We start from the raw sequence: 22,582 nt of genomic DNA, 5'->3' as shown, positions 1-22,582 counted from the left end.
AGGGCCTTAGTCAGGGAGGTGACCAAGAACCCGATGGTCACTCTGTCAGAGCTCCAGCGTTCCTCTGTGGAGAAAGGACAACCCACCAATCAGGCCTGTATTGTAGTAAAAGGCACATGGCAGCCCGCCTGGAGTTTGCCAAAAGGCGCCTCAAGGACTCTCAGACCATGAGAAACTAAATTCTCTGGTCTGATGAGACAAAGATTGAACTCTTTGGTGTGAATGCCAGGCGTCATGTTTGGAGGAAACCAGCACTCATCACCTGGCCAATACCATCCCTACAGTGAAGCATGGTGGTGGCAGCATCATGCTGTGGGGTTGTTTTTCAGCGGCAGGAACTGGGAGACTAGTCAGGTTTGAGGGAAAGATGAATGCAGCAATGTACAGAGACATCCGGGATGAAAACCTGCTCCAGAGCGCTCTTGACCTCTGGGGCGACGGTTCATCTTTCAGCAGGACAACGACCCTGAGCACACAGCCAAGATATCAAAGGAGTGGCTGCAGGACAACTCTGTGAATGTCCTTGAGTGGCCCAGCCAGAGCCCAGACTTGAATCCGATTGAACATCTCTGGAGAGATCTGAAAATGGCTGTGCACCGACGCTCCGCATCCAACCTGATGGAGCTTGAGAGGTGCTGCAAAGAGGAATGGGCGAAGCTGCCCAAAGATAGGTGTGCCAAGCTTGTGGCATCATATTCAAAAAGAATTAAGGCTGTAATTGCTCCCAAAGGTGCATCAACAAAGTATTGAGCAAAGGCTGTGAATACTTATATGCATGTGATTTCTTAGTTTTTTATTTTTAATAAATTTTCAAAAAAAAAAAAAAAAAAAACTTCTTTCATGTTGTCTTTATGGGGTGTTGTGTGTAGAATTTTGAGGGAAAAAATGCATTTATTCCATTTTGGAATAAGGCTGTAACATAACAAAATGTGGGAAAAGTGAAGCGCTGTGAATACTTTCCGGATGCACTGTAGCACTGGGTGGTCCATCCACTCTGCATTTCACTATGTTTGCCATCTGTGCAGGATAGTCGACAGTGTTTAAGTTAGCAGGGATGTGGTTTTAACCTGGCAGTAAGAGCTTCATAAGTCAAACCAAAATAGTCTTGCCATACTGCATCCTGTCCTGCAGGCTGATTACCGGTCTGAATGACTTCCTCAGTCTCTTCAGGGTCTCTGACCCTCCTGTTGATTAGTTTTCCTTAAGCACCACATCTGCATGCAGTTACGTGTGGTCAGTCACCGACACGTGGATCCTATCAGCTGGGTTTATATTTGAGAAACTATGGAGATATCTGTACACACAACAGCCCCTCGAGGCATAACAGCCCCTTTGATGCCATTTGTCTTCCTAAAAGGCCACGTGTGACTGGGTATTCATTTTGGCTGATTATAATCAGGAATGACTGACAAGGGCACTATTGCAAATTACATTGCAAATAACAACAGTCCCTAAATGCACCAGAACAGCGTAGACAACAGCACTATTGATGGTTTAAGATCAGATCAGGCTCAGAAACTACACAAGCAGACTAAACTAGGTATTTCAGGGCGCCTGCTTGCCCTGGAGTGTTCTGACTGCTTGCATGCCTGTTCTTTTCGTAGTGTGTCCCGAACAGTAGGACCCTGCCTGTGAGCACCGTAAGAATCGTAAGGGACTACCCTGAAATGAGCAACTGGATCCAACCCGTCCACAGACATGCCCCGTTCTACATCAGCGCCAACAACTACACCAAAATCGTTGTGGATCGTGTCACAGCCGCCGACGGCGTTGCTCACAATGTGCTCCTCCTTGCTACTGGTGAGATGACCTCGTCTAAAAGATCTAATGTTAGGTGATACAACTCTGACAGCTGTATAATCAAGACTAAACTCCATTGTATACTGACCATCCAAAATTTGACCATGTTTTGCTATTTTTGATGGTATTTTAGCTTATCACAATAGCATATTCAGTGTACAATGAAAACAGGATCTTACCTCACTTCTGATGAGTGAACAATGCTAGTGCACAATGTGTGCATACACAATTGATGTGCTTCTATTATTAGCCTAGAGGTTGTTGTGATCCACAGAAAATATCCGCCCACTGCTGCTGGTTTTCACTGCTTATTAGTATGTCCTCTTAATGTACACAGCCCAAGGAACGATCCACAAGATCTTAGAGGACAACTCTAAACCCTTCATTATCTCTGAGACGTTTCTCTCTAATCGCACTGGACCTGTTCTGTCCATGAAACTGAATTCCCAAATGGTAAGTTGTGCATGTGGATCCAGACAGAGTAATTACCTTTTATGCAGACAGACCAAGTCAACTGCTGTATTCCATCATCTGTAGTTTCTAACTGCACGAGGTTGCAGTTGGTGGAAGAAGGTTTTGAAGCTATGTTACAGTTTATGAATATTCATGACAGCTGTGGCCAAAAACAATTAAAACTTCCCTTCTTAATTATTCACAACATTACATTACATTATTGGCAGACGCTCTTATCCAGAGCGACGTACAACAAAGTGCATACCCATAACCAGGGCTAAGTGCGCTGAAAGACCCTAGAGGGAAGTACAATTTCAATTGCTACCCGTACAACAAAGATAAGATGTGACAACATGCAAAGTTCTGGCATCAGGCATAGGGACAGCTTTGCTAAGATTATGTATACAGTGATGAGGACACAGCTACCAGGATTTGGATCTGCTACAAATCAAATTTGACTTGTTTGTTTATTGTTTATCAATCCCAATTAGGCCAGGAAGGAAGTTTTGCCCTGTTCACTTCTCTGTCCCACGACTGAACCCAACAAATCTCTCGTCAGAAGCCAAGATAATCGCCACATTATGAGACCAATGAGTGTGTGATGACTTAGATCGCATCATGCGGCAACAACATTCTGATCTAACTCTTCACTGTCTAATCTGTCTTTAGAGGAAGCTGTTTGTTGGCTTTCCAGAGCAGATCGCTTGGTTGGATCTGCAGAGATGCCAGGATTATAATGAATCTTGCCAAGAATGCGTTCTTGCAAGGGATCCATACTGTGCCTGGAATGAGTTGGGGTGCACACCTGTCAGCCAGTGAGTAGACACTCATCTAACTGCTCATCCAACAGATATTCCTTCCTGGTAATGTGCATGACTATAGGAAATAAGGTTTCTACACACACACAATGCCCGGACTCAGAGCTACGGAGCTGATTTAAAGCTTTCTTTTTCTTCCAGGGGAGGGATTCAGAACATTCCTGGCGGTCAAACAAGTGTTTGTCCCAAAAGCAATCTAGGTAAATTGCCACTGAATATATATGCTCATATGTGTTCATAATTTTACCATAATGTAAAAATTATTACATTATTTCCCTTTAAAATGTTTGTATATCCTGATTTAGCCTGGAGCTTCAGAGCCTCTCAGCAGATCTGGTATCAATGGGGGAATTCAGGCCTACTTTTCACCGTTTGGCCTGTTCTGGGCCCTGGCAAACTTCAAAGGGCTAGGCCAGAGCAGCATAGCGATAAGACAGAAAACAGGAACTGGGGGGTAGCCACTTGTTGTAAATTAATCTCTTAATTTCAACCAGGTTGTGAGTTCAAGCTTGATCCAGCATGTTGCTCTACCTATCAGTGAATTTGGCAATTTCATTGTTAATATTTTTAATTATAATTCACAATAACTTCGTAATGAAATACATTTCTTTTACATGTTGGATAAGTGATTTGTTTTAACTGTTAATTCCACTTGTATTCTGTATTCAGAGTGCTGAACATTAGACAAGGGTGTTTAACACAAGGGTGTTAAAACTGCTGGATTCAGAAATTGCCATTTTAAACAGCATTTATTCTCCTTCCAGAAACAAAGAGACCAAAAAGGGATGCCCTGTCACAAACCCAAGAGCCTCTCGGAGTTACCTACTCTGTCTCATTGGGAGTCCCCTTTTACCTGTCCTGCCCAATACACTCCAACCATGCCTCCTACACCTGGAAGTATGGGGGCCGCAGCAGCAGGTGCCAACAGACAGGGACCGACTGCCTGCACCTCATCACCGCCATGAGCGAGAACAACTACGGGAGGTACTACTGCTTGTCCAGCGAGCGTGACTACACCACAGTGGTGAGCTCATACCAGCTCAATCCCAGCAGTCAGGAATCGAGTGGAGGAGTCCGGGCCTCAGCAGAGACGCCCGCCATGGCTCTTCTCCTGGCGGCTCTTTTAGTAACGTCCTGCTGTTAGAACTAACATCTCTCTCGCCGTCATAATCTAGTCGGTTATTTCCTGCATCTTGGCTACTGAGCATGTCACACAATTAGAATGAAAATTAAGACCTTTTTCAGACCTATTTCATTCATCGCCATGGCAACTGCACTGACTGCATTGCTTTCTGTTCTACAATGCAGAGATTGAAAAATGTGAAAATAATATAATTTATTCGTATACAGCTTAGATCCCAAAATTGCCTGAGATTTTTACCCGTGGCAGATTGAGATCTGTTTGATTTTGTGTGTATGGGAAGTTTTCTGAGAATTCTATTCATAGGGATGACAGTAAGAGCAAGTAGTGTTCCTGGGGTGTAAGGACCAATTAAAGTCTGTATGTAAGGTGGGGCTGTCCCCTTAACTGCCTGGAATACTAACACTAGTGGCTTGAAGCGGATGTGTGCAGGAATAGGCAGCCAGTGGAGGGTGATGAAAAGCGGGGTGACATGAGCTGACCTGGGCTGCCTGGTGGTCAGGCGGGCTGTAGGATTCTGGACCAGCTCGAGAGACTTGATGGTACAAGCTGGGAGACCAGCCAGGAGGGAGTTGCAGTAATGCAGACAAGATCGGATGAGCACCTGTGGCTTTCTCCATCAGGAGATGAGGAATCCAGCGTATGTTGCGGAGGAAGAACCTGCAGGCTCTGGCAGTGGAGGGTGTGTGTGTGTGTGTGTGTGTGTGTGTGTGTGTGTGGTGACGCTCAGATTGTCATCCAGGGTCAAGATTGTCATTTCCAAGATTCTTGGCTGAGCAGGAGTGGCGGGTGCTACAAAGTCCTTGATGGTAAGTGAGAGCAGGGATGAAAAGAAGTGAAGCTCTTCCTGAGGTTAAGCTTCAGGTGATGGAAGGTCATCCACACAGAGATCTCAGCCAAGCAGGCAGAGATCTGGGTGGTAACTTGTGTATCAGGAGAGAAGGAAAGAAAGAGTTGGGTTGGCATAACATAACGGTGGTAAGGAAAGCCATGGGAAGAGATAACAGAACCAAGAGACATGGTGTACAGAGAGCGCTCAGACCAAGAGTGCTGCTACATAAATGTAATTAGCAAGCTTTATTAGGCCATTTCATTACAAAGATGATTACATAAACAAAAAGGATACACATTGAGATGCATGAGGCTTGGGTCCAGGTTTGGACATGAGTCCGGATTCAGACGCACTAGATGTGGGAGTTCTGCTGCAGTATCTGGTGTTCGGATCTGGTGTCTTGGGGTGTGGGCCTGGAAAGAAAGGGGCTTTGAAAGAACGCCCATTCAAATGGGAGGGGTTACATAACAATTGTGTCCTCTGAGAGACTTCTGAATAGAAGCTCCGTCCAATTAGTGGGTAGCATTCTTGGAAGTACTGCTTCAGTATGTGGTCCAGACCTGCCAACGCTGTCGCAGTGAGTCACTCAAATTAAAGGCAATGACTCAGTAAGGAGAATATAGTGTGTCTTTCGCTTTGGTATCGCACTTGAGAAGTCGACAATCATCAGAGTGTTCGATGTCCAATCCAGAGGGTGTGCGCTTGAAGATTCCTTTAGCCAGCCACAAGCAAAAAAAAAAAGAAAAAAAGAAGGGCGGATTAGTTTCTGAAATGGGTTGTGCTAAATTGAGTCTCTGTGGACAGATCTCAGTGCCATTACGCTCGGTTTCTGTTCCAGGGAGAGCTTGTGTCATTGTATTGGTTTCCACAGGATAGGGTGGAGTGCTTTCTGGGGAGACTTAGCTATATTTTTATGGGCTCAGTGGCTTGGAAAAGCGGTTCCCATGTCTATTCTCTAATGGTTGGTTTGTTATTGAAGTGCACAACATGACTGGAGTGCAAGCTGTTATCAGTAAAGACCATATCAAAAGTAAAAGATAAAAAAAACAAATGGCAAAGGGAACATTTCATAATGAAACGGAAAGGAAAGGAATAGGAAAAGCCAGTCTGTGCACGAGGCTCAAAACATTGTAATTGTTCGGAAAACATGGAAGTTGAAAACGTGAAAAATGTTGGCGAATGGCCATTACAGCCCACTGTAATGCTAGAATGGCTGGCTGTGTTGAAATATAATCTCCCATTCTTTATATACTTTTATGTTGTCAGGCAGTACAATGTATTCTATAGATACCGTACAATCGCTGAGCACTTTATTAGGAACACCTGTACACCTACATATTCATGCGAATATCTAATCAGCCTTCGAGTGGCAGCAGTGCAATGCATATAATCATGCAGATATGGGTCAGGAGCTTCAGTTAATGCTCACATCAGCCGCCAGAATCGGGGGAAAAAAATCTCTGATTTTGATTGTAGCATAATTGCTGATGCCAGACAGGCTGGTTTGAGTATTTCTGTAACTGCTGATCTCCTGGGATTTTCACGCACAACAGTCAGCAGTTCTGCAGGCAGAAATGTGTTGTTAATGAGCGAGGTCAGAGGAGAAGGGCCAGACTGGTCCAGAAGGTGAGAGTAACACAGATAACCACGCATTACAACAGTGGTATGCAGAAGAGCATCTCTGAACACACAACACGTGGATAGACTAAAGTGCTCACTGAGTATATATATATTTTTTATGTGTATTTGAGCAATACAATACATTCATCCAGGACAATGACTTCTAAAGATTAAATATATATTTATGTAAATATATATTTTTAAAATATATACACGCAAGGTTGGTGGTTTGATCCCCGGTGTAGCCACAATAAGATCTGCACAGCCATTGGGCCCTTGAGCAAGGCCTTTAACCCTGCAATGCTCCAGGGGAGGATTGTCTCCTGCTTAGTCTAATCAACTGTATGTCGCTCTGGATAAGAGCGTCTGCCAAGTGCCATTAATGTAATGTAATATAAATTGTGTATTTGAGCACAGCTTTCGATACTGCTAATAATTCAGCCTCAAACCCATGTATTTGACCGTTCTTTCTTGCATAATATTTAATGTATGGAAAACTACTAATGCCCTCCCACTGTCTCAAAGGGGGTGAACCAAGAAATAACTATTGTCTTATGTCTAGACTCGCGTTTAGTTTTATTTAGAATCAAAATTGAGAATCAAAAGGTGCGGACACTGTTGCTTCATCTTATGCTTGCCTCGTTTCATTTCTGCTAATAAAAGTGGTTCATAAAAATGTGTTAAATCAGTTTGGTAGGCTAGTAGTTTTCCTGTGATACTCGCTGCTGTAATTTAGCTTGCTTGTTGAACTGCAAGGTGCAAATTGCACAATAGGTATGCACAATAGTATGCACAATATTGCATCAGCAGAAAAATGACGTAAGGGATAATACCCTATGAACGAGTCAGTTCTTAGAAAATACCTACCACCCTGAGGGGCAATGATTTCCTCAGTAAAGTCACATTGACAACTTGTTAATTAAGGTCAAAAGAAACTGTGGTTCTTCTACAGGAACATTGTGTTCCTCCTTTGTTTTTTGAAGCATCATTCCTCCCTCCCTGTCCTGTGACGCTCCCTCCTCAGCTTTACGTTTTATCACTAACTCTAGCTCTCCGACTCATGGTCTGTTACACCAGTCTGTGGGATGGGAACCATTATTATTATTCACTTATTTTTTGACCTACCAAGCTAACTCACAGAAGTTGGCACATTGCCTCCTTTACTTAACATTACCGCCTCAAGTTATACTACATCTCTCTACTTAAGACCCCGTTTGTCTGTAGTCTCTGTAATTGTTTATGTCTGAGTTCTGTCCATTTCTTTTCGTATGTATTTATCTTAAATATTTTAAATTATATTTTACTTTCTTGAGGGTATTTTTTATTTATTTTTGTCTGTTAATGTAGTTTTCTTTATACTGTATGTACAGTATGACTAGTGCAATGAAATGGTTTTTCAGAATGAAAATGTAGCAAAAGATTTCAATTTGTTTAAAACGCTTTGTATCATTGCAGTAATACCATGAAATATATTCATATTTCCCGTTTGTATGAGTGAAATGAAGAAATAAGTATATGAAGGATTGCTACTTTATATTTTTATGGATAATCTTTATTTTATATTTACTATATTTATATCTTACACAGGGTGTTGATTAAACCACAACTATCTACTGCTTATATTTGCACTAGCCTCTGCTCCTCCAAAACATTTCTAGTGCTCTGCTGTTCTATGATTCAATGTTATTGTTTTGGCTGAATATGTACCTTATTTCACCTGTATTATTCTTGGTTTTGTGCATGAAATACATGCACATACTGTATATGTATGCATTTTACCTGTTTATTATTTATTAATTATATTGTAATATATGTTTTTATGTTGAATATGAGTTTATTTTTATATTTATGTAGGGCTGAGTGGGCCATATTGTTGCACTTTTCACTCTTGAATTTCTTGGGCGCAATACATCACAATGTCATACCAAATCAAAGAATGATGTCCAGGCACATATTTTGTATTCAATACAACTTCATATCATAGCTCAGTACAGAGTCAAGATGGTGTGCACTTGTGGCAACTTGCCCCATCTGTAGGTAAGTAGTCACACCATGTGGGGTATGGTAAACTGTCACATTGGATTTTTCAAAAATAAGAACACAACATTGTAAAAACCAAATAACCAAAGGACCAGTGGGACCGGATCTGGTAGGTGCTTTGCCCCCAAACCTCTGTGATTGTGAACAATTCCCATGACTAAAAACTGCAGAACTCCTCCCATCAACAATCTCTGAAATGAACAACAGCTGAACACTGTGGCATGTGGCAGTTGTAGTCTACTGTATATCTGACTAATAATTCTTCAGTCAGATTCGCAGATCTGACACCTATACTTTGCCTGGTCTTGGGTACAGGCTTCAATTTCATAGTCAGACTCAGATAAAAGACTGTCTAGTGTAGCCCAGGGATATGTACACTGCTCTAATCTGTATGTATAGCCTATATAATAATCAATTTACAACATTACAAGAAACATAGTTGCTGATTATTGAGCAAGTTCTAAGTGTCAGTTTATGGGGGGGGGATATGTCACGTGACAATTTGCCAAACTGATACGTGTGCTAATTATGCCTATATCTCATAGTCGGATTAGTTTCAGCCAGGTACACTGGTGTGGGGAATACACCCACCTGGACTGTGTTAACCAATCAGCCCGTGTGTTTAAAGGCGTGCTTTAAACACAGTAGGGAGCTGAGCGATTGGGAGCAGGCGTACGCCCGCAGAGAAACCGGATTAGGTTGAATAGGTCGTTTTGTAAACCAAACGAAAACATAGGCTAGCTCAACAGGAACCTGCAAACAGGAACACCACGAACAATGGCTGAAAGCGTATTGTTGGGACTGTTAAGAAATTTTAAGAAGTTTACAATGTGCGATAGAAGAGTTGTTTCATTTCACAATGGGCTGCTTCAGCTTAGAGCTCCCACTTACGTGCTCTGTTGATTGAAGTCGCCCATGAATAATCCATTGAAAGTTCTTTCAACAAATTGAAAAAATACAATCTAATCCCACTCTGAAAGCCTTTGTACATTTATTATATTGAATGCTGACCAAGTGGGGCGGCCTGTAGCGTAGTGGTTAAGGTAAATGACTGGGACGCGCAAGGTTGGTGGTTCTAATCCCGGTGTAGCCACAATAAGATCTTCACAGCCGTTGGGCCCTTGAGCAAGGCCCTTAACCCTGCATTGCTCCAGGGGAGGATTGTCTCCTGCTTAGTCTAATGAACTGTACTGTAGGATAAGAGCGTCTGCCAAATGCCAATAATGTGAAGTACTGTAGGTGGCCATGCCCCCATCTTAAATATCAAAGCAAACTATAGGAAGGCTGGCAAGTGGAGTAGAGAGTTGTGGCTGTGGCAATGAGCTTTCAACTGATTTGTTGCTCTCTAATTAAACTGGTTGGCATATGCTTACATTTAGCTGTAGTAACTCGCGTTTGAGATATATTAAAAAAGCTCTCTTTATAGAGATGCCTTATTTACAGAACCATGATTTTCAAAAGACATTATATGTGACAGTGAAACAAACTGCTGATGAATAAACTGACAAGTTACATTAACAGAGTTATTTACACTTACTATTTCCTCATTTCAGATCTAATGGTTGTTTTCACGTTGCTGATGCGTTGGTGCCAAATGATATGATATTGCAGCTCCCTACATTTCTTTTCTTCTTTGAAATAATTTACATATGGACTCTTAGAATGCTGACGCCATCTGTCTGTTCTCGGCTTTTGATATTTTTTCCTGAGTGGGTTTGTGGGCAGGAGCCCACAGGGTAATTACAGGGCATCCTGACTCTACTCTCCGCAGACACTGCAGTTTTAATGCAGCACCAACAATAATGGCCATTCTGCTACTGGAGCTCTGACAGCCTGTTTCCCAGAGACATTACGTTTTTGATGTGGTGTCTGTTTACGTGTCTGTCCAGATGCAGCACATCCTTCCCATATTCACAGAAATACAGGATGCCTTTTGGGTGGAAGTGCTATATTTTTCTCACAGGCTGATTCATCCCACAAAGCACCCATGCCTGTCTCAGAAAGTCAAAGAAAGCCCTGTTTAGACTGCAATCCTATTTCATATTCAATGACCTAGGTCACTTTTCCACATCCTGTTTCCCACATGAATCCCTGCTCAGGACTACTCAGGAGTTATCTTTCATTGTAGTTCTAGTTTCGTTTTCTACAAATATGGAGACAATTCTGAGCATTATTCAGCATTATACTTGTCTTGTCTGCTTCCTTTGGGGTTTCACATCCTTGCTCTGGTGAGAGAAATGAATACTGTGAACAGATCGTCAGTTAGTGTTTTTTTTTTTTGGGTGCTTGTGAACTTGACACCAAACTAGGCAATGATTTTTACTCAACTGCGATGACTAGGTACAGTTGAAATCTCAGAGGAAAGATATCATTTACTGCATGACTCACACTTGCAGCCAGTGTGTGTGTTATGTCTCCAGTGATAGGAAGTTCCCCTCTCAATATGCAGTAGAGTTATGTCCACGTAGCAGGGCTACCGCAAACCAAGCAGCTTCTGCTAGTGTTAGTCCAGGATTCCCTTCAGCAGAACTGCCTGTTTACTCCTCAAATGTCCGTTCTGCTCTCTTCAGTCATCCCAATGTCAGTTATGGGATTACACTTTGATGTTATGAACAATTAGCACAACGGATAGAAAGTTAACATGCTGAACATCTCCATTAAAAAGGATTCCACAGACTGATTCCAACCCTGTTCAGGATGAGTGGGTTAAAGTAATAGATGGATGGATGGATGGATGGATGACATTGCAGGCAGTTTCTTTTTTTTTGGTAGGCTTACAAGGAATTTCAGCCACAAGAGGGTGTATCACCAGGTGGACACAGCGATGTTCCTTCAATGAGGTAAGCTCCAGGCTAAGCATTTTATCGGGATATCTTTATCTCCACCTATATCCAGCTACAATGGCATTACTAAATGAAGGCAGGCAAGGTAAAAACCCAAGTCCATGACCTTGCCAACACTTTAAAAATAATGTGATTAGATCTGAAGTTGCCACCACTGAGCCTTGCGTGTCTTTGTTCTGGCACATTCTCTTGAAAACAATAATGGGGGGAAAGGAAGGTCACACCCAGTCAGGGTAAAAGAAAGGACGGAGTAGGGATTTTTTTTCTCACAGGCAATTTGTGTGGGAAAAGCAATGATAAGGCATTTTGTGGCAGTAATAATAAGAAACCCACTCTTCCTCTATAGTTCTGGTATGCCTGGTCAGTTATTGGTATACCAGGAACTTTAAACACTCCCAAATCAACAATGGTACTCACCATTGATTATACCCTTATTTTATTAATCCTGGTTTTAAACATTGCCCACTGCATTAGCACATCAATCGCTCTTGATATTGACTGTAATATTGCTTTAAAATGGCTGCCATTGGCCAGCATTTATTCCTGCTTCCAATCAGCAGTGATTACTGTGGCACCACACGCTTATCATCATATTCCTAATTTGGCCATCAGGCATTCCACCCTGAACCCATCTCATGTCAAACTGCTGAAGCTAAGCAGGAAGGCGTTTGCTTAGAACTTCAATGGAAGGCCCGTGTTGATAAGCCAGTAAGGGGAAGGATGACATAACCAAGGTTCTGACTCTGTTGTCCTTAACTTTTCCATGGAACTGCTCAGTGCCACATAACCCTGGTGTGTCGGTAAAACTGCCACAAAACGGTTTCTGCGCATCTGGCTTCCTAAACTTCCCATAAATCTGATTGCTTCAGCAATCCCTAGCCACCCCTATCCACTGTGATAGTTGTCACTGTAAAAGATAAGTTGTCAGGTGCAGTCTGATGAAGTGAAATAAATTAATGTAATCATAGTTATCATATTCAAAGTACACTCCACTCTTCTGGGTGTTCTCAAGGTCAGGGCCATTTTTAGGCATAGATGACAAAGGTACTATCTGTCTGGGGTGGCAGCAAATTAAAAAAGAAAAATGGCAAGAGCCCTGTCTGCTCAAGGTTTCTGCCCAATTTTTTCTTCTTCTGTACAATATGTGTGGCCTTCCTCCCCCTGTGTCACAGTTTAGTAACATCCAGTTTTGAATTGATATAGTCATATCACACGCACTCAACATCCTCAGTGACCATCAGTGTTCAACGTCACTGACCGACAAAACTGGTTCCCCACCCTACAACAGGGTTTGGAACCTGTCTCAAGAGGAATGACAAGTTACGGTAAATGTTAATGGCTTAGAGAGCACACAGGAAATGGCACACAATGCTGTTACTAGTCAAGTTATTACAAACCCTGGCATTTAAGGACTGAAAAGCAGTCTCAATTTCAATTTCAAACAGCAGAGGCCGCCATACAACAACAAATTAATGCTTACCATGTTTCTTAAAGTGGTAAGGCTGGATTTGACTGGTTGTATTTAGTTGGGTCTTCTAAATAATCCCTGCTTCAGTTATCCTGATGACCATTCAGTCTTTAAAGGCCCATGCAGTATGTTTGGTTGCTGATAAAATGAGAATGGATTACAACAAGCAAAAAGGCAAAGGTATGATACAATAGTAGCATATAAAAAAGAATGATTATCCTAATAATAATAACAGCAAATATCCTCATAAAAAGCACAAAAAAACCCAATAATTTAAAAAAGTAGGCACATGTATACCGTGTAAAACATTTTAATTGGTCACATCTGTTTGGTACACATCTGTTCTGTTCAAAAAACGTGCCTGACCTACACAACTTCCTTGTTCATCTTCCATGTTCCACATTTAATTCTTCTTTGTTCTTAATAATGTAGCCTACGTTTTGAAGTCCTTACTCATCTCATCACCATGTAAATTATCTCATTCAGTCACTTGTCAGGTAAGATATTGAAAAGAATAGGTTCATTCATGTAAGAATATCCCCAAAGCTAGGTACATTGCAGAATACCTGAGCATAATAGGATCACACCAGTTGGAGCAATAGTGTGTACAAGAACTGGGATAAGTTTCCAATGCAACATACAAAGAGAGCAGAAGACAAAGTGGTGTAAGTTTAACATTGAAGCCATAAAGCACATGTTTGGGGTTTGCATTGAAAATAACACCTTCTCCCTGCAATTTAGATCAGGAGTCTTTCAATGGAATTCCCATTTAATATAAATGGGATAACATTAACTTCCATATGGAGCCCCAACATATCCACCAAACCACCTCATGATTTTAATATTTATTGTTTTGAGACTATGCTTTCCTACCGGATATATTAACCCTCAGCTACTGCACACTGGAGTTTGAGTGCTCTTCACTTTGCATGCTGAACGAAGAGCTGAATCCAGCCAATGAATGGCATTCCAATCACACTCTAGTATGAAAGGGGTCCAATTATGGTTAGGCCAGTTCTCATGGCCTCGCCAAAGCAATTCAAAGAGCACATTAACAAATCAAATAACATCAATATTTCAGAAACAGCATAGATGACAAGAGGCATCCCTGTTTTCGCTGTTTCCAGTAACAATATCTAAATGACTACATGCTTAACACCGAATTCGGCTGGCTTTCATCACTGATTTATCAATACTGTACGTGAATCGGCCACCAGACACAACATGCTACCAGCAGATGGCAGCAACTGAAAAGAAACAAACACAACATAAATGGGCCCGTTTATTTTTCTGTATCAGCCCAGTGATTCTGGCCTTAGACAGAACAATGCCAAAGTATTCATGTACATAGCCAAATAAGGTGAGGTGCAGTCAATTGTTTTGAATTTGTTAACCGATGCTTTTTCTGCAATGCTCTCTCTCTCTCTCTCTCTCTCTCTCTCTCGCTTTCTCTCTCTCTCTCTCTCTCTCTCTTTCTCTCTCTCTCTCTCTCTCTCTCTCTCTCTCTCTCTCTCTCTCTCTCTCTCCCTCCCTCTCCCTCACTCCCTCTCCCTCTGTGTGTGTACTCATATTTGAATACATTGAACACACAACTTTTATAAGCTCTCTCTACCTTGAAGATATTGTGTTGCAGATGCGGCCTGAGTTTGAACCGAGTGCCATTTAAAAGTGACAGTTTGCAGAAATGGCTTGAGCCAGAAGAGGAAGGAGCAGATTTCCTGCCGGATGGGCCAACAAGAGAAGCGAGAGCAGAAGTAGTGCAATCTGTGCAAAATATTGTGTCGTTTAGCTACATGTACATGGATAGCAAGATGTATTGCACAAGAAGAAAGAACCAATGAAAGGCTGCCCAGACGAGCAGGAAGGGGAACGGAAAGACACTGGGGACCTCACCAGAGGCAGAACACTGCTTTTGAAAGGGGAACAAAGGGACAAGTACCACTTTCGACTGTACACGACACCAAGTTCAAAAATCAACAGATGTTGGTCAGGGTTTAAGGGTGTGATGGAAATCGGTTGATATTTAGGCCTATTATTTGAATTCAGAAATAGATCCTGACATAATAAGGGATATGTGTGGCTTGGAGGAAAGTGTCTAGAAGTGATATTTGAGGCTGAGGGATTTGGTGGGAATGGAAGCATACTTTTTGGCACATACTTTTTGAGTAGACTTTTTGTATCTAAATTCTGCCATTGGATCATTGGAAACTAAATTTGTAACCAGCTGCTATCTGGATAACGACTCCTTCCGTCAGTAGGATAGGAAGGTGAGAAATACTGGGGTTTTCATTTTTTAAGCTTGTGTTTATTCTTGCTTTGGGATTATAAGACTCATATTAACATTTTAGTTCAAGTTTAGCCCACAGTGCAAGTGGCACATACAGTATAACCTGTAGAACCTATGAGTCTCATTTTACCTACTGTACATGTGAACTCGTGATTAGGCCTGCTGTACTCAAATACTCTAATCAAGCACTTGGGTTCAGAGTTCTGTTTAAATTCTGTTTAAGTTCTGTTTAAAAAAGATTTTAAGCGTGCGTGGATTTAACAATAACTCATAAAAGGCATTGGAGATTGAGGCCACTAACCTTGAAGAAAAACCCTGGTATCCACAGAGGCCTACAGCGATAACATCTGCTCCCCTATATATAGAGCGGGCAGCACATAAATAACACAATTATATATGGTCAGAAGCTGTTTATTTAGAATGATAAAGGAGGAAGGTCCTCAATATTAAACACTATTTGTAGAAAACGACTACTACTACTACTACTACTACTGAACCCATTCTAAGTCAATAAGTCACTGGCTCATTAATCCTTTGAAAAGACAGCACAATTAAAGCATGAATAAAAAATGGCCTATAAGTTGATTTGGAGGCAGAAGATATATATAACAATATATATTTTTTGTTGACAGCCATTCTGTAGCATATTCTTTGTTCTTTGGTCTCAGAGCTAATGGTATAGGCTACAGTTGGCAGGGACCACAAGTAGCCTATGCCAATATAACCATATGTATGTACGTAGAATACTGCACCAAATTAAATCCAAATTCTCTAGTACAACAATCACCGTGGATAAAGAATACAAGGGATAGTTCAACAGGTCAGATGTAGAGGAAGATAAGGCGCTCTCGTGTTCCAGTGGTCAAACATACTGAAAGACTATTTTCACTATAGGTCTTACCAGCTGTCCCCGGCCGGAATGCAATGATCAGCTTTATTTTGTAACTGTCGTATGCACTTTTGAAAATAAATTTAAAATGCTGACGTAATACGCTCAAGTTTTAGCTTAATCTTTTAGAGTAAATATGAATTCATGATTGATACATAAAAAACACGATTTCCAAGCAGTAATCAAGTCATGAACCTGTTCGAAATGTTTAACAGGATGTCTTAAAAAAAAAAAATTTGCATGAATGAAATATATTTCGACTGTTGCATTCAACAGCTAGACATGAACTAGCTGAACTGATGTCCAATTAGGACGTGACGCAAACCCTGTAATTTCATTTTTGAAAATTGCTTCATGAATTCTACGGCTGCCAATGTATTTCAAATCACGCAACCGACCGTCCTTGGATAGAGTTCGGTTTTTGTTTTATTGAATAGTTTGAATATCTCCGTGTTTTATCGGATATATATACGGTAGGCTATTGGCTTTACAAATGCAGCTGAAAGAATTTCATATGCAAAGTTTACCTTCATTATCTTGGGATGATTCCGTTATTATAATAGACATTGCCACATAGGCTAATATGCAATCTCCCAAAAATGATGCGTTCACCAGTTTAATGTTCCGGTATATCATGCGCAAATCAAACCATGTTAACATTATCTTGCCATGTGGATATATTATTTCCAGTATATCCGACATTTCGATATAACATAATATGCATTCACATTTTTTGGTAAACTTCACACGCAGAAAGCAAACAATAGCCTGCTGTTCATGTACAAATATGAGCCAAAAACAAGCTTAAAAAGTATGTGACAGAGAGGTGAAACGCCATAGAAAATAAAACTTAACTGCAAATAAATTATATTCGGTATACAGAATAACCTTTTAACTTTGTAACGTGTTGCGCTATGGTTTGGTAGGCCTGTTTAAAAAAAAATAAAAAAAGAAGCTATTTCGTTTGGTAATGCAATTTCATCCTATAAGTTATGTATACAAATAGCCAACGGATTTACGAGTTGACGCGACTGAATTAGGATATCTCGCTACCATCGAAGGAACATTTAGTTTGCAGTGGTAGGCTATATTTTCAAGTGATTTGTATTGTAAATATTCCAATGTTAAATTATAACTGTTGCTATAGCTGTTGTTTAATGTTAGCCTACGCCAGTGGTGGTGTAAGTTGTAAAATAGTAAAAGATTCTGTCGAATTTATTTGGGAATAGAAATCGTGAAATATAAAACAAACCTTCTGGATTTATCTTTCACAATTTTGTATATATTAGTTTGAACTAGAAAAAGCAACTGTTGCCATATGCTATATACTGGCGACTACATTTCATTGGCATTAGCCTACGGAATAAAAGAAAAGAAAAGAAAATTATTAGAACCCCTGAGTATGCCCATTAGAGGCATGTCTAATTAAGGCAATTTAGAAATAAAATAAATTCCTTCATGCAGCCTATTTACCATTTGATTATGAAAATAAAACATTGTCCCATTTGTATGCATGGCCATTGGCGTGTACGCGTAAGAATGAAACAAAAGGAGTTTTTTTAGTTCCAACCAATCGCTTAAAAGTAGAGCAGCATGCAGTGAATCCAATCAAACCCTTTGTTTTGGAAGAGGTTGCAGAAATTTACGGCGAGGAAAAGGTTAAAACTAATCTTATGGAACACGGAACAATAATCGAATCGAGTAATTATGTATAATTGTATACACAGCTTAGGCTGACGCACAGATTTATTTTGTACTCATTTAAACAAAGAACGTTAATATTTTATGCTGTTTCACATACTTGTTCCGAATATAGACTTTAAAACTATATTTTATAGTCATATGAATATGCTACAACTGAGAAAGAACACGTTCCTGGTATCTTTCATGTTGTAGGATCCGACGAGTAAGATAAAGCATAAACAGTCTCGTATCTGGGAAAAATAATAAGGTTTAATGTTTACTATTTGAAGGCACTTTCAAGTTAATGCACTTTCATTTTGTCGTAGTTTCTGAGGAACAGTCTGTTATTGTCCTTCTAATAAACTGTATGTAACTAAACAAAAAAAGGGAAAAAAGGAGGTCAGAGGATGGCGAAGAAATGAAATGAATTAAACATTGTCATATCTAAATAATGAATACACCGTGTGGAGGGCAAAGTCCCTGTAGCTTTAATATTGTAGCAGAGGGAGAGGCTGCGCGTTCACAAGCCCTCCCCCTTCTTCGCGGAGGCGGGCACGCGCAGAGAATCCTCACCAAACTCGACCGCGAGGAGAAAACATCCTTTGGATTTCTCAGCATCACACTGGGAGAAAAATGTCTCTTCCGCCGCCTCTCATCAGCGTACTGCATGTCTGCCAAAACCATGTAACCGGATTCACTGCTTGTGAGGAAAATACTTCAATCGACCAGTGACTGTTATTTAAACAGAAATTTTAAGTAGCTACCCAGTTAATCTGAAAAAAAGATACAAGGATTGGAAAAGCAAAACTACCAAACAGGTAAGACTTCGTGGAAGTAGACAGAACTTCAGAAGTCAGGCGTTATATTATTAAAATGTTCTTGCATTGACAAATGCTGAATCTCTTAAACTTTTTTATTTTGCTTTCCTTTTGTATGTTATGTCAACTTTTAAAATCTTGAATAATGAACAGTAACTAAATATTAGCTTTGGCATTGCTTTTCCTGGAACATCTTGACAAAATACAACCATTATTTATAGAACGGATATGAAATGTTGTAGCACACAAACGAGTTTGCCGGGAGAAATCGAAGGGCTAGTTAAAAAGACAAGGACAGACATGGAATGGCACAAAAAATCAGTCTGCTTTCAGTACCAAGGACAGGGAACTTGAGGTCGAACACTGTTGGAGCGCACGCTCCATAAACCGCTGATCCTGCTCTGATAGAGAGCGCATTCTGCAATGCGAGATTACAACTAGTAACACCTAGTCCGAGTAACTGAATTGGTTTCTTCAAAACATTGAATGAGTGGTATATGTATGAAACATACCTTTATGAGGAAAAAAAACTGTGAAAATATAGATATTTCAAAGTAATTGGTGTGCTCATTGAGTATCCTCAATTTTAGTAGGTATAGCTACGGCTTATCAAATGTGCAGCATGGCAGTATGTCACAAAATATGTTTGTGGGTATGTAAATATTTTAATTTAGTTGTAATATTGGGTCTTGCAAATGGAATGTGGACTGTGACAAATTCCTTTCTTGCAGGTGAAGAAAATGGCGCTGATTTACCTTGCCTGTCTCGCCTTGTGGACTGCAGTAATTGGCTTTGTGCAGGGCTGCCCGGAGCAATGCAGCTGTTCGGATAAATACGCCCACCAGTTTGCCGACTGTGCTTACAAAGCCCTGCTGGAGGTACCCCTGGGGCTGCCCTCCAATGTGACAACTCTGAGTCTTTCCGCCAACAAAATCACCTCACTTAAGTCAAAAAGCTTTGTGAATGTCACCCAGGTTACATCACTATGGCTGGCCCACAATGCAATTGTGGAGATAGAGAGCGGGACTCTGGCCCCCTTGGTGCAACTTCGCAACCTGGACCTCAGCAACAATAAGATCGTCAACTTCCCCTGGGAGGACCTTTACAACCTCACTGCCCTACAGCTGCTGAAAATGAACAACAATGAAATGATCAACCTGCCTAAAGATGCCTTCTCCACCCTGAAAGACCTGAGGTCTCTGCGCATCAACAACAACAAGTTTACCACAATCGTGCAGGGGACCTTTGAGGCCCTGAGTTCCATGTCACACCTGCAGATCTACAACAACCCTTTCACTTGCTCTTGCTCGCTGGAGTGGCTCCGGGATTGGATCGCGGCATCCAAAATCTCCGTTCCTGAGCAGAAATCCATCATCTGTGAGGCCCCAGAGGTGCTGAAAGGCACGTTGGTTGTAGCAATACCTAAGCTGGAGTGCACGACTCCTACCGTCAGCATAACCTACCAGCCCAACATCGAAAACACTGAGCTCTATGAGGGTTTCATGTTAATCCTCAACTGTGAAACCAAGGGGAACCCCAGGCCGGATGTCAAGTGGGAGATACTCGCAGGAAACCAGTACATCGAGTTCAGTTTGCCTGGTAATGGTAGTGAGAAAAATGATTTGCCCGTGGATACCAAAAATGTTGGAAATCGTTATCTGGTGTTCCAGAATGGCACACTCATCATCCCTCGTATGAGCAAAAAGGAAGACGGGAACTACAGCTGCTCAGCTGTAAACGAACTGGGCAAAGCAGAGGCCACGGTGAAGGTAGCGGTGGCAGGAACTCGGAAACACGATGTCAACTCTGTGCTGGACACAACAGCTGATAAATCTCGTCCAGTGATTGGACACCAGCCTGGGCCCAAGAACACCAAAAACAGTGTGATCAGCTGGCCCAAATCTGAGGATAAGATCAAGACCATTCCGACTGGGACCACTTACATTACAGTAGACACCAAGCAGCCTGGATCGGACCCCAAGGACCCAACATTTTCCAGCAAATGTGGCAAAAATGATGGCACCCAATACATCTCCAACCATGCCTTCAACATGAGCCTGGATCAGCTCAAGCAATACACCTTTGATTTTGGGGTGATTGCCCTGGAAGTGTCAGAGACAGAGGCTAAAGTCCAGCTGAACCCTATGAAGCTATCCAGCGCCAAGGCCAACCTTCACCTTAGCCACCCGCAAGATGTTGAAACTGTGGTCAAGGAGGTTTTCAGCCTTTACCAAACATCAAGCAAAAAAGCTCCCCTGGATATGTTGTATTTGTGTGTTGACACTGGCAATGGACACTCAGTTGTTCAGTGGTCCAAGATTGAGGATGGTGTCAACGCATATCGTTTCCAGGGTCTCCAGCCTGGTACGAACTATACCCTCTGTCTCACATATGGAGGGAATGACTGTCAGGTGCAAGTAGTTTTCACAACCAGGAAGAAGATCCCCTCCCTCCTGATCATTGTTGTTGTCAGCGTATTTTTGCTGGCTTTGGCCACTGTCCCCCTGCTGGGCGCTACTTGCTGCCACTTGATGTACAAATACCAAGGCAAGACTTACAAGCTAATCATGAAGGCGCAGAACCCAGATCAGATGGAAAAACACATGGCCGCCGATTTCGACCCTAGAGCATCCTTTGTGGAGTCAGAGAAGAACTACAACCCCAGCGAGATGGGCGAGGGAGAAGGCGAGCCTGAAGGTGAGGCAGGAGAAGAGGAAGAAGAAGAAGGAGAGGTAGAGGGCAGTGTTGTGACGGAATCCATTCCCGATTCGCAATCGAAAACAAATCAAGAAGAATTCGAAGTGGGTTCTGAGTACAGTGATCGATTGCCATTGGGGGCAGAGGCCGTTAATATCTCCGAGGAAATTAATGGCAACTACAAACAGCCAGGCCGCTGAAATGTTTGTCGCTTGGATTCAGTGTGTGTAAGATAGTCACATTCAGCCTGGTTAAGAACCAGGTAATTTACCATTTATTATTTCACATGAAAGCAGGATCGAATAGATGCGGTTCGATTGTTTAACCTCCGCAATGGCATGATGCCAATAATGCTAAATAGTATGCGCATATACGATTTTCTTTTGTACAAACACACAGCCATTTACCATGACTGTCATAGATTGGACAACACATTTTCCGAAATGTCAAATCTGTTAGTCAATCAAACGAGGTTGGCCGCACAACCCATGTCACATTTATAGCTGTAGTCATCCATTTGCAAAAGACACTTCAAACCGATAAAGAGTGATTAAATAATTCCTTTATATCGGGTGTAGGCTAGCATACCCTCATTGTAGTTTTCATACGCCCGTTTCAGAATGCTGCGATGCTGGACAGCGGCAAATACTGATCCGTACGTGAATTGACTGTTCCCATTTTTCTATAAAAAATTTAAAGGGAATCATACTTTATCTGTAATCAAATATGTGTAAGCACTGGAAAATCCAGTTCACTGCCAACAGTGTTAAGTGTACAGTGGAACTTCAAAAATATGACTCTAACCTCTGTAATCTGGTGCTTATCTCCTCGCGTTTCTCAAAGATTCTAAACTTGTACTTTCTCTTTTTAGAGATACTTGTCCGTGGCATGTCACACATACGTAGGCTATTTTCATGTGTGTTTTAATAGCGTATAGGACGGTACATATTCTTAATGTCAGTGTGTGATGTAAGCCCGGTAATTTGATAAGATGTTTTCTTATTTTCCAAGAAAAGGAATGGTCGCCTGTTGGCCACAACGTAACTTTCATCTGAACGTCTTTAAGTGTCCTGTAAATCGACGCATAGTGGAATTTAAGTGGCTGTTTAAGACGATGTTGTAAAGATCTCTCAACCGTTTACCTCTTTTGATATGATTTTATGTACGTGGCGTTAATAAAATATTAAAACCCA

At 41.4% G+C, this 22,582-nt stretch overlaps 2 protein-coding genes across 4 annotated transcripts in view; both read left to right on the top strand.

The window, feature by feature from the left end:
• sema7a (semaphorin 7A) overlaps positions 1-15,286 on the top strand; it is a 24,512-nt gene extending 9,226 nt beyond the window's left edge. Inside the window, exons 10-16 of one of the 2 annotated variants that reach the window (XM_061221832.1) lie at positions 1,605-1,800; positions 2,138-2,253; positions 2,923-3,068; positions 3,213-3,271; positions 3,836-4,055; positions 11,477-11,544; positions 14,649-15,286. In XM_061221832.1, coding sequence (XP_061077816.1) covers positions 1,605-1,800; positions 2,138-2,253; positions 2,923-3,068; positions 3,213-3,271; positions 3,836-4,055; positions 11,477-11,543 — 804 coding nt within the window. In that variant the 3' untranslated portion in view covers position 11,544; positions 14,649-15,286. Of the gene's footprint in view, positions 1-1,604; positions 1,801-2,137; positions 2,254-2,922; positions 3,069-3,212; positions 3,272-3,835; positions 8,602-11,476; positions 11,545-14,648 lie in introns of those variants that run through there. The other variant, XM_061221831.1, reaches the window with a different exon arrangement.
• Positions 15,147-22,582, top strand: islr2 (immunoglobulin superfamily containing leucine-rich repeat 2). 2 transcript variants are annotated; one of them, XM_061221830.1, is made up of 2 exons: positions 15,147-15,282; positions 19,424-22,582. In XM_061221830.1, exon 2 carries the CDS (start codon positions 19,433-19,435, stop codon positions 21,587-21,589), a length of 2,157 nt encoding a protein of 718 aa, XP_061077814.1. In that variant the 5' UTR covers positions 15,147-15,282; positions 19,424-19,432; the 3' UTR covers positions 21,590-22,582. The 2 variants fall into 2 exon arrangements, with proteins under 2 accessions (XP_061077814.1, XP_061077812.1); XM_061221828.1 differs by lacking the exon at positions 15,147-15,282 and adding an exon at positions 18,414-18,692.

This window comes from Conger conger, chromosome 15 (assembly GCF_963514075.1).
Source record: "Conger conger chromosome 15, fConCon1.1, whole genome shotgun sequence".
Taxonomy (NCBI): Eukaryota; Metazoa; Chordata; class Actinopteri; order Anguilliformes; family Congridae; genus Conger; species Conger conger.
This window is presented reverse-complemented; position numbering and strand designations above follow the sequence as displayed.